At 46.8% G+C, this 12725-nt stretch overlaps 1 protein-coding gene across 2 annotated transcripts in view; it reads left to right on the top strand.

Moving 5' to 3' along the window:
• The window catches only part of cog3 (component of oligomeric golgi complex 3), a 78515-nt gene that overhangs the window by 29659 nt on the left and 36131 nt on the right, over positions 1-12725 (top strand). For both annotated transcript variants that reach the window (XM_086006491.1, XM_086006492.1), the window contains exons 6-10: positions 1235-1327; positions 3934-4059; positions 7005-7085; positions 8299-8342; positions 9735-9861. In XM_086006491.1, the coding sequence (XP_085862617.1) occupies positions 1235-1327; positions 3934-4059; positions 7005-7085; positions 8299-8342; positions 9735-9861 (471 nt within the window). The remainder of the gene's footprint in view (positions 1-1234; positions 1328-3933; positions 4060-7004; positions 7086-8298; positions 8343-9734; positions 9862-12725) is intronic.

Genomic DNA, 12725 nt, shown 5'->3' with positions numbered 1-12725 from the left:
TTGGCGGGAGGGGCGGGGGGGAGAGGTTGGCGGGAGGGGCGGGGGGGAGAGGTTGGCGGGAGGGGCGGGGGGGAGAGGTTGGCGGGAGGGGCGGGGGGGGAGAGGTTGGCGGGAGGGGCGGGGGGGAGAGGTTGGCGGGAGGGGCGGGGGGGAGAGGTTGGCGGGAGGGGCGGGGGGGAGAGGTTGGCGGGAGGGGCGGGGGGGAGAGGTTGGCGGGAGGGGCGGGGGGGAGAGGTTGGCGGGAGGGGCGGGGGGAGAGGTTGGCGGGAGGGGCGGGAGGGGCGGGGGGGAGAGGTTGGCGGGAGGGGCGGGGGGGGAGAGGTTGGCGGGAGGGGCGGGGGGGAGAGGTTGGCGGGAGGGGCGGGGGGGAGAGGTTGGCGGGAGGGGCGGGGGGGAGAGGTTGGCGGGAGGGGCGGGGGGGAGAGGTTGGCGGGGGGAGCGGGGGGGGAGAGGTTGGCGGGGGGGCGAGGTTGGCGGGGGGGAGAGGTTGGCGGGGGTGGGTTGTGGGAGAGGTGGGGTGGGGGGGGTGGAGGTTGGCGGGGGGGTGGAGGTTGTCGGGGATTGGGGGGAGAAGTTGGGTGGGGGGGGGGGAGGTTGGCAGGGGTGGGGCTGGAGAGTTTGGAGGGGGGAGGGTAATGCGACCATTTCTGTGGTCATGTGGATGGCAGAACAGCATGTTCTCCAATTCATTGGCAGTAATGTAACTGAAGATCTGCTTGTAATATTACGAGTGTTACAGATAGCATGCACCTCGGAACAGGAGTGGGCCAGTCAGCTGCTCGAGCCTCTTGCACCATTCTATTAGATCATGGCTAATTTGCATCTCAACTCCATTTTCACGCCTTGGCTCTATATCCCTTGATACTGTTACCTAACAGTTTTGAAAATGTCAATTGACCCAGCATCCACAGCCTTTCAGGAAAGACTTACAATTGATGTAAATCTCACTTATTTCCCATCACATTTTAGTGTAACAATCAGTATGAACAACATCACAGGGGATCTATGTGAAGAAAACGTTCAAAATTGGGGATTTGTCAAAGTACTAATGTATAGCTCAGTATACATTTGTTATGCTTCATAAGCAAGCTACATAAATAGGAATAGACCATTCCTTTCAATAGGAAAGTGTTCTAGTTAGAAATTGGCATTGTTGCATTCTTCCATTCAAACCTTAATGTACTTGCAACTGGAGTCGAAGCTACATCCTGACTGTATTTTGCTCTCATCCTAGAAATTGAATTCACCCACGTTATCTGTGAACAGTGAAGGATTTATACCGACGCTGGCCAAATTGGATGACTGTATAACCTATGTGTCATCACATGTAAGTCATTTTGTTGGAGGTACAGTTTTGTCTGCACTACTATAACAGGGCCGAATTTAGTCGCAATCTGCAGTCCCAGTTTTTGATTGATTAATATGGCAATTGATGTAGATCATGTACTTGGCTGTAATGTATATGGCACGCTGTGAGACCCTGTGGTCTACATTTTTATAATATTCCTACATTGCCAGCTAACCCTGTTAAATCATCATAATTTCAACTAAGAACATAAGAACTAGGAACAGGAGTAGGCCATTTGGCCCCTCGAGCCTGCCCCGCCATTCAATAAGATCATGGCTGATCTTCTACCTCAACTCCATCTTCCTGCACTATCCCCATATCCCTTGATTCCCTTAATACCCAAGGGAGACCATTTGGCCCAATGCGCCTTTGTACCAAGAGCTCCACACTTTGGATGGGGATATTGTCGTGTTGGCCTGGGTGATATTGCAGGGTCTGTGTTGGTCCTGGTGATATTGCAGGGTCTGTGTTGGCCCGGGTGATATTGCAGGGTCTGTGTTGGTCCAGGTGATATTGCAGGGTCTGTGTTGGTCTGGGTGATATTGCAGGGTCTGTGTTGGTCTGGGTGATATTGCAGGGTCTGTGTTGGTCTGGGTGATATTGCAGGGTCTGTGTTGGTCTGGGTGATATTGCAGGGTCTGTGTTGGTCTGGGTGATATTGCAGGGTCTGTGTTGGTCTGGGTGATATTGCAGTGTGTATTGGTCTGGGTGATATTGCAGTGTGTATTGGTCCGGGTGATATTGCAGGGTCTGTGTTGGTCCGGGTGATATTGCAGGGTCTGTGTTGGTCCGGGTGATATTGCAGGGTCTGTGTTGGCCCGGGTGATATTGCAGGGTCTGTGTTGGCCCGGGTGATATTGCAGGGTCTGTGTTGGTCTGGGTGATATTGCAGGGTCTGTGTTGGTCTGGGTGATATTGCAGGGTCTGTGTTGGTCTGGGTGATATTGTAGGGCCTGTGTTGGTCTGGGTGATATTGTAGGGTCTGTGTTGGTCTGGGTGATATTGTAGGGTCTGTGTTGGTCTGGGTGATTTTGCAGAGTCTGTATTGGTCTGGGTGATATTGCAGGGACTGTATTGGTCTGGGTGATATTGCAGGGACTGTGTTGGTCTGGGTGATATTGCAGCGACTGTATTGGTCTGGGTGATATTGCAGTGTGTATTGGTCTGGGTGATATTGCAGTGTGTATTGGTCTGGGTGATATTGCAGGGTCTGTGTTGGTCTGGGTGATATTGCAGGGTCTGTGTTGGTCTGGGTGATATTGTAGGGTCTGTGTTGGTCTGGGTGATATTGCAGGGTCTGTGTTGGTCCGGGTGATATTGCAGGGTCTGTGTTGGTCTGGGTGATATTGCAGGGTCTGTGTTGGTCCGGGTGATATTGCAGGGTCTGTGTTGGCCCGGGTGATATTGCAGGGTCTGTGTTGGCCCGGGTGATATTGCAGGGTCTGTGTTGGTCTGGGTGATATTGCAGGGTCTGTGTTGGTCTGGGTGATATTGCAGGGTCTGTGTTGGTCTGGGTGATATTGTAGGGCCTGTGTTGGTCTGGGTGATATTGTAGGGTCTGTGTTGGTCTGGGTGATTTTGCAGAGTCTGTATTGGTCTGGGTGATATTGCAGGGACTGTATTGGTCTGGGTGATATTGCAGGGACTGTATTGGTCTGGGTGATATTGCAGCGACTGTATTGGTCTGGGTGATATTGCAGTGTGTATTGGTCTGGGTGATATTGCAGTGTGTATTGGTCTGGGTGATATTGCAGGGTCTGTGTTGGTCTGGGTGATATTGCAGGGTCTGTGTTGGTCTGGGTGATATTGTAGGGTCTGTGTTGGTCTGGGTGATATTGTAGGGTCTGTGTTGGTCTGGGTGATATTGTAGGGTCTGTGTTGGTCTGGGTGATATTGTAGGGCCTGTGTTGGTCTGGGTGATATTGCAGGGTCTGTGTTGGTCTGGGTGATATTGCAGGGTCTGTGTTGGTCTGGGTGATATTGTAGGGCCTGTGTTGGTCTGGGTGATATTGTAGGGTCTGTGTTGGTCTGGGTGATTTTGCAGAGTCTGTATTGGTCTGGGTGATATTGCAGGGACTGTATTGGTCTGGGTGATATTGCAGGGACTGTATTGGTCTGGGTGATATTGCAGCGACTGTATTGGTCTGGGTGATATTGCAGTGTGTATTGGTCTGGGTGATATTGCAGTGTGTATTGGTCTGGGTGATATTGCAGGGTCTGTGTTGGTCTGGGTGATATTGCAGGGTCTGTGTTGGTCTGGGTGATATTGTAGGGTCTGTGTTGGTCTGGGTGATATTGTAGGGTCTGTGTTGGTCTGGGTGATATTGTAGGGTCTGTGTTGGTCTGGGTGATATTGCAGGGACTGTATTGGTCCGGGTGATATTGCAGGGTCTGTGTTGGTCTGGGTGATATTGCAGGTCTGTATTGGCCCGGGTGATATTGCAGAGTCTGTTGGTCCGAGTGATATTGCAGGATCTCTGTTGGTTTGCGTACGGTAACAATAAGGCTACGTGCATTTTTGCTAAAATTACTGTTTATGCCATATACATCTGATGACATTTAATGAATACTTGTTTTATTTACAGCCTGGCTTTAGAGATTATCCTGTTTATTTAGCAAAGTTTAAGCAATGCCTATCCAAAGCTATGCACCTTATGAAGACATACACTGTGAATACACTTCAGAACCTCTCTACTCAGTTAACAAAAAGGGTAAGATTAATTTGTATTTTGAAGCATCACATTAAGACAAATGTTGTAGTGATGTTTGGTTTAGCTCAGTTTTTAATTGACCAGCTTGTGTTAATAAGCATTCTTGTTTACAAGGAGAACTTTATCATGTATGTACCTAGTGGAGATACAGTATCTGTGGGACTTGGCCATCTGTCCCCCCTCTGACTTGAGATTGGGGGGTGCTGGAGGAGAGGGAAGCCACATCAACCACTGGAACACTCCCTATCACTGTATCAGCCCACATGCCACTCTGTCTGAATGTCAAAATAATTAACCCAGGCCCCCATCCCAACCTCTGCTCCAAATTTGGGAAGTGTGGCTTATTCTGTAAATCTGTGATAAATTAAAAACAGATCCCAGAATTCCAAAGGTACTGAAACTGTTCGGGCATTGTAAACGTGACATGTGACACATTGTAAACAATGGGGCACCACCTAACAACAACAACTACTTGTATTTATATAGCGCTTTGAAAGTAGTAAAACGTCCCAAGGCGCTTCACAGGAGTATTAAAAGACACAAAATTTGACACCGAGCCACATAAGGAGAAATTAGGGCGGTTGACCAAAAGCCTGGTCAAAGTAGGAGGTTTTAAGGAGCGTCTTAAAGCAGGAAAGAGAGGTAGCGAGGCAGAGAGGTTTAGGCAGGGAATTCCAGAGCTTAGGACCTAGGCAAAGAAGGCCCAGTGGTGGAGCGATTATAATCAGGGATGTTCAGGAGGCCAGAATTAGAGGAGCGCAGATATCTTGGGGGGGCGGGGGGTTGTGGGGCTGAAGGAGATTACAAAGATGGGGAGGGGCGAGTCCATGGAGGGATTTGAAAACAAGAATGAGAATTTTGAAATCGAGGCGTTGCTTAACCAGGAGCCAATGCGCGCGCTGGGGTGATGGGTGAACGGGACTTGGTGCGAGTTGGGACACGGGCAGCCGGGTTTTGGATCACCTCAAGTTTACGTAGGGTAGAATGTGGGAGGCCAGCCAGGAGTGCATTGGAATAGTCAAGTCTAGAGGTAACAAAGGCATGGATGAGGGTTTCAGCAGCAGATGAGCTGAGGCAAGGACGGAGATGGGTGATGTTACGGAGGTGGAAATAGGCGTTCTTAGTTATGCCATGTAGTCGGAAGCTCATTTCGGGGTCAAATATGACACCAAGATTGCGAACAGTGTGGTTCAGCCTCAGACAGATGTTAGGGAGAGGGATAGAGTCAGTGGCTAGAGAATGGAGTTTGTGGCGGGGACCGAAAACAATGGAAATATAAAAAGGACAGAATGTATGACTTCAAAATGGGAACTGAATTGGGTCTACATGCCCTGGTCCAATTGTTAAGAACATAAGAACATAAGAAATAGGAGCAGGAGCAGGCCAATCGGCCCCTCGAGCCTGCTCCACCATTCAATAAGATGGCTGACCTGATCCTAACCGCCAATCTACTATCACAGAACCATCTCCTGAATCTAACAGAATTAGACACACGAAATAGGAGCAGGATCAGGCTACACAGCCCCTGGGCCCGCTCCGCTACCCACAGGGCCATGTCTGATCCGAACCTAGACTCATGTCCAAATTCCTGCCCGCTCCCCGTAACCCTTAATCCTCTTTACTTCTAGGAAACTGTCTATTTCTGTTTTCCCAATATTTAATTGGAGAACATTTCTGCTCATCCAGAACTGGATGTCTGACAAGCAGTCAGACAATTTAGAGACCGTGGAGGGGTTGAGAGAAGTGGTGGTGAGGTGGAGCTGGGTGTCATCAGCGTACATGTGGAAACTAACGCTGTGTTTTTGGATGATGTCACCAAGGGGCAACATGTGGATGAGAAATAGGAGGGGGCCAAGGATAGATCTTTGGGAGACACCAGAGGTAACGATGCAGGAGCGGGAAGAGAAGCCATTTCATGTGATTCTCTGGCTACGATTCGATAGATAAGAATGGAACCAGGCGAGTGCAGTCCCACCCAGCTGGACGACGGTGGAGAGGTGCTATAGAAGGATGGAGTGGTCAACCGTGTCAAAGGCTGCAGACAAGTCAAGAAGGACGAGGAGGGATAGCTTACCTTTGTCACAGTCACAAAGGATGTCATTTGTTACAACAGTACCTTGAGTGACTCCTCAAAACAAACTTCTATATAGTGCCTTTCACAATCTCAAGACGTTCCAAAGCACTTTAGACCCAATGGAGTACTTCTGAAGTGGTGCTGCTGTTGTAATTCAGGGAATCGTGGCAACCAGTTCGCTCACCGCAAGGTCGCACAAACAGAAATGAAATAAATGACCAGATAATCAGTTTTTAGTGATGTTGGTTGAGGGATAAATGTCAGCCAGAACACGGTGGAAAGTGGTAGAGGACAAAAAAAGGAGAAACCCATCTATACTGCCCACCCGCCCCCCCCCCCGGCCAGGAGCAGTAGTAGCGCCACCTCTGGTGGGGAATTGAATTTGTAATTACTGCGTGAAAAGTTTACATAGGCACTTTTGATTATAAACAGGAACTTAGGAATTTATAATGGAAATATAAAAAGGACAGAATGTATGACTTCAAAATGGGAACTGAATTGGGTCTACATGCCCTGGTCCAATTGTTCTCCAAGCTCTAACCCCACTTCACCTGAGGTCTGCACTTGGCCTCGACTGCCCATGTCCAATGCCACAGCAGCGTGTACCTGGTTTAGCTGCATGTATACAGCAAGACCCTTACATTGTGTGCAAACCAGATGTAAAACATCTGAACTACATATGTATAATATCAAAATACTGATAAAAGTTGAGATTGAAATTTTATTGAGCAGTCTGTAGAAATCTTGATGAAAGCATGAACGTTCAAATAATTTTTTATCCAGAGTTTTCATAAGTAGATCAGAGTGTATATGTTAAGTTAAAGGTTTTTTTAAACTGTTAATTAATTTTTTCATTGACTTTTTCCGATAGGACCCCTCGGTTATATCTAACGCCGATAATGCCTTTACATTGTTTTATGTGAAGTTCAGAGCTGCAGCTCCTAAAGTGCGGGTAAGCATTGTATACTGTGGAAACAGACATTTATATACGCTCATCGTGTATGGGGAAAGTTGTACATAGTACTTGCATAGTGTTCACTGTGCTTTCACCTAGTTTGCTAGAAAAGCCACTATCTGTTAACAACGAATTCATCAAAAATAGACAGGTAGAGAAAGGTACCAATCACCAACCGGCAAGTCATTCAAATCTAGACAGGTAAGAAAAGGTACCTCTTAGAGCTTGTTTCCGGGCCTTTCCGTGAGAGAGCTGTGCAGAAAGATAGAGAAAAAGAAAATAATGAAAAATAAAAAAACAGAGTGAGACACAAGAATTAGAGTGGGGAGAAGCAGTTACAGGAAGAGAGGTGGAGTTTCTTTGTGCACAACACCATGGAATATCAACTGATATCTTGTGTGTGACATGGTACAACACTCCTAATGTACAGCAGTGTGACACACAATGGGCTGGGCAGCCGGGACTCCCCAAGCTACCAACACACAATGCACAGCCAAGCACCCTGTGACCAGTCAGGCGAGGCACCTTGGAACTCACTGTGCACAGCCAAGCACCCTGTGACCAGTCAGGCGAGGCACCTTGGAACTCACTGTGCACAGTCAGGGCACCCTGTGACCAGTCAGGCGAGGCACCTTGGAACTCACTGCGCACAGTCAGGGCACCCTGTGACCAGTCAGGCGAGGCACCTTGGAACTCACTGCGCACAGTCAGGGAACCCTGTGACCAGTCAGGCGAGGCACCTTGGAACTCACTGTGCACAGTCAGGGCACCCTGTGACCAGTCAGGCGAGGCACCTTGGAACTCACTGTGCACAGTCAGGGCACCCTGTGACCAGTCAGGCGAGGCACCTTGGAACTCACTGCGCACAGCCAAGCACCCTGTGACCAGTCAGGCGAGGCACCTTGGAACTCACTGCGCACAGTCAGGGCATCCTGTGACCAGTCAGGCGAGGCACCTTGGAACTCACTGCGCACAGTCAGGGCATCCTGTGACCAGTCAGGCGAGGCACCTTGGAACTCACTGCGCACAGTCAGGGCATCCTGTGTTTTTCAGCATTAATAATAAAATGGATATATAGAGAATCCTAGAAATGATCCAAAACTGTTGCAGGTTTTGAGTGATATTTTTAGGTAACTGTTAATATTTATAATCACAAATGCTCAAACGTGCTGCTATTTAAAAGTGTCATGTGTTTTTTCTTCTTCCACAGTCTCTAATTGAACAGATAGAGCAAAGAATTGAAAAAAGCTCTGAGTAAGTATGTTCTACATGCACGGTGTTCGATGAATGGTGAGCTGGAGCATGTAATTCATAGTACTGAAGTGCAACAAGAGCACCATCATGTAAAATGACCTAGTCTTAACGTAAAGGGACTACTTCAGGTGTCAGCCATCAGTGAAATGTTTGTTTAGAAAAATTATGCACTGTCTTGATAGATTCTTGAGCCATGAGTAGCAGTTTTTCTTTATCAAAGAAAGAAGTTGTATTTTTTGGCACCTTATCACATTCTTTGATAAGTCCCAAAGAGTTTCACGTCTAGCGAGTCACTTTTGAAGTATAGTCGTTGTTATGTAGGCAGAATAGTAAAGCAAAACTACTTCAGAAAGATTCCAAAATTACCCACAGTGAACAGTGGCTTGGGTTATTCATTATAATGTAGAAAGTTTATACAGTTGTATAAAGTGAAATGAATTATAAAATGGCCAAGAAATGCTTTTGTTCTTCAAAAGGAATTTTAGTTACTGATCCACTGTCTGTTTCAACATTGATACTCTAAATATATATCAGATGTATCTTGTATCACCTAGTCACCAAATAATTCTGTCTGTACTGTGATTGGAAATTGGGTGGAAAAACCAGCCGTTGATACCTGGTCACTGTGGTGAGCTTTTGCCATTTTGCCCCGCAACGTTTTCTTTACAGCAAGTTCTTGTAAAGCCTTCTTGCAGTTTTTAAGATGAATAGAAATAACAATGTCTACACTTCAAAAGTAATTCACTGACTGTGAAGCGCTATCAAGCGTCCTGAGGTGTAATAAGGGCTATGTAAATCCACTCTTTGTCTTCCTTGCTCTCTTGTGCATGCTCTCTTCTCTCAATATCTCCTCTCCCCCTCACTGTGTGCCCCTCTCTCCATCTGTGTACCTCTCTCTCTCTCGCTCTCTCTCTCTCTCTCTCTCTCCCTCTTTGTGTCTGGCTCTCTCTTTTCTCTTCCCCCCCCCCCACCCCGCCCCCCCACCCCCACCCACACCTCCACCTTCCCTAGTGCTTGAATCGTCTGTACTGAGTCAGTTTTCACAGTTTAAATGTTTTGAAGTTGATAGAAACTTCTAATCAGGTGTAAAATCATAGAAGTTACTGCTCCGAAAAAGGCCCATTGGCCCGTGGCTAGCTCTTCATGTGGAGCTGCCTACTCCACTAGGATGTGCTTTCTTAGTAGTGGTGCAAATTATATAAAGGGCACACTCTTGACATGCATTATTATCCTCAAAAGAACTGTTCAATAATGTTGAAAAATAATCTAAATGATGGTGTGCTTCTGCAAGAAGAACTAATGGAGTTTATAGCACTGTTTTTTGTTGTGGAGGTTATGATGGCTTGTGGCCTTAATTTCAGTAAATTTAAAATGGGCCTACTCTTTCATTAGGTATCAGCAGCTACTGAGCGAGATCCATCAGTGCTACTTGGATCAGAGGGGGCTTCTGCTGGGTCCAAGCATCGCCTCCACTATTGCTGACCTGACCAGCCAAAATAACAGGGATCACTGTGCTCTGGTATGAGTCTTTAGTATTAACAATCTAGAAAGACAATACTGTTGTCATGCAAATGCTGAAAATATATATACATGCTTGCCAGTGTTGATTAAATTGTAATTAGTAGCATTGTCATGTAATTTACAAACTCTATTTCTGGCATTAGGCACTTCTGTTTTCTATAATGTTGAGTTGGTTAGCAGAATGCCTAAGAATTTTTTTTAAAGTATTTATTAGCTGCCCTCGATCCTCTTCATAATGCATGCAGTTCCAGATACGGTGAGCCTTTCACCCATTCCCATCCTTTGTTGTCTTGAGTTGATCAGGCAGGTGGATGATGTAACTGCATGCTTTCCCTTCCTGTGACGGGTACTTGGTGTCGGTGCTTCTCTCTGAGAATGGGAACTCACTGTGTGGGGACTGGTGTTCAAACCCGTGTGCTGCCGCTCTGTGGCGCAATGTAGTGAAGTGCCATCACTGGAAATGCGACGTCCTGAGAATGTAACGTGACTGCTGCTCCCTTCCCCCCCCCCCAATCTTTGCAGCATTCGACAACTAGGAGGTTGAGTGGGTGACCAATTGTCAGAAGTCTTGATGTTGCTCTGTAACTGACCCCTGGGAGGTGCACAAGACCAGCCTTGGGTGACTTTTCCCCTCAAGTGTTTCACTCCTCTCCTGTGAAAAACTAATTTGCCTTGTCTGCTCAGCACCTCTCCACAACATTGGGAATTGTGGTTACAAACCTGTGTCCTACTTGTGCTACCTACTTTGTTAAATGAAACAAATGTAGCAGCAAAAGGAATTAAGTACTAATAATTATGTAATGTTGCAATTCAAAGAATATTGGTGTGCAATGCTAATACAATTACTTAATGCTGCAATTGAGGGAATATTAATGTGCCGTACTAAAGAATACTAATGTGCACTAATGTAATTACATGTTGCTGAAATTAATGTACAGTAGTAGTACTTGATGGAGTTCAAAAGGTTTCTGTACTTTGTGATAATTCAAGGTTATTTTTTATGTACATTTAACATAAATTCAAAGCTCAGATGATGACATTTGAAGTTACATCAGCTATTCTGAAGTCTAGCAAAGTCATAAATTATATCCTCTGTGACCATGGTGCACTATCCTTTCTCATCCTTTTGACCTCTGCAGCCTTTGACATGGTGGACCATTCCATGCTCCACCAATGCCTCTCCTCCGTTGTTCAGCTGAGAGGGACTGCTTTCACTTGGTTCCACTCTTGCCTATCAAATCGTAACCAGAGCATTTTCTAGCAATGGCTTGACTTCCCTTCCCTCCCATGCACTATTAACTCTAAAGTCCCTCAAGGATCTATCTATGGCCCTGTCTTCTTGCTAATCTATATGCTACCCCTTGGCAACATCACCCAAAGACGTAGCGCCAGTTCCACATGTACACTGAAGACACCCAGTTTGACGACACCGCCGCCTCTATGTTAGACTGCTTGTCCCACATCCAGTCTTGGACGAGCCACAATTTCCTCCAGTTAAACAATGGGATGACCGAAGCCATTGTCTTCAGCCCCCTCCACAAACTCCATAGCCTGGCCATGATTCCTTCCTCCATGGCCACTGTCTTAGATTGAACCAGACTGTTCACCACCTCGGAATCCTATTTGATCCTAAGCTGAGCTGACGACCTCATATCCTCTACATCATAAAGGCGGCCTACTTCCGCCTCCGTGACCTTGTCTGTCTCCGGCCCTGCTTCCGCTCATCTGCTGCTGAAACCCTCATCCATGCATTTGTCACCTCCAGGCTCGACTATTCCAAAGCTCCTTTGACTGGCCTCTCATCCTCCATAAACTTCAGTTCATTCAAAACTCTGTGTAGTTTGTATCCTATCCTCTAACCATCACCCACATTGGGCTCCGAGCTCCAACATCTCAAATTGAAAACTATTATATTTAACTCCCTTCATGGCCTCGCCTTCCCCATCTCTGTAACCTTCTCCAGCCATATAATCCTCCAAGAACTCTGTGTTCCTCCAACTCTGGTCTCTTGTGTATTCCCCCACTCCTTTCGTCTCACCATTGGCGTTCGTGCCTTCAGTTGCCCAGGCCCTCAGTGCTGCAAATCTCTCCCTAAACCTCGCTACCTCTCTCTCATCCTTTAAGACCCCACTTAAAACCTATGTCTTTGACAAAGCTGTTAGTCATCACATCTCGTTTGGCTCAGTGTCAATTTTTGTCTGATTACACTTCTGCGAAGCACCCTGCGATGTTTTTCTACGTTAAAGACACTATATAAATGTTATCATTTCCACAACTTGCCAAATCGAGAGGTGTTACATAGTAATATAGGAGTAGACCATTTAACCCTCGCTGCTGTTCCACCATTCAGTCAGATCATGGCTGATCTGTACCTCGACTCCATTTACCTGCCATTGATCCGTATCCCTTGATACCCTTACCTAATAAAAATCTGTCATACTCGGTCTTGAAAATTACAATTAACCCCCAGCATCCACAGCCTTTTGGGAATAGTGTTCCAGATTTCCACTACACTGAGAAAAATGCTTCCTCATTTCCCTCCTAAATGGCCTAGCTCTAATTTTATGATTGTGCCCACTTGTTCTGGACTCCTCCACCAGAGGAAATCCTTTCTATGTATCTACCTTATTGAATCGTTTGATCATTTTAAAGACCTCGATTAGATCACTCCTCAACCTACTAAACGCAAGGGAGTACAAGCCAAGTTTATGCAACTTGTCCTCATAGTTTAACCCTTTAAGACCTGGTAGCATTCTGGTGAATATGCATTGTACCCCCGCCAAGGCCAATATATCTTCCCTGAGGTGCTGTGCCCAGAACTGAACAAGGTACTCCAGATGGGGTTTGACCAAGGCTGTGTAC

This window comes from Somniosus microcephalus, chromosome 14, assembly GCF_052327205.1.
Source record: "Somniosus microcephalus isolate GS21.2 chromosome 14, FLI_Smic_1.0, whole genome shotgun sequence".
Classification (NCBI taxonomy): Eukaryota; Metazoa; Chordata; class Chondrichthyes; order Squaliformes; family Somniosidae; genus Somniosus; species Somniosus microcephalus.
This window is presented reverse-complemented; position numbering and strand designations above follow the sequence as displayed.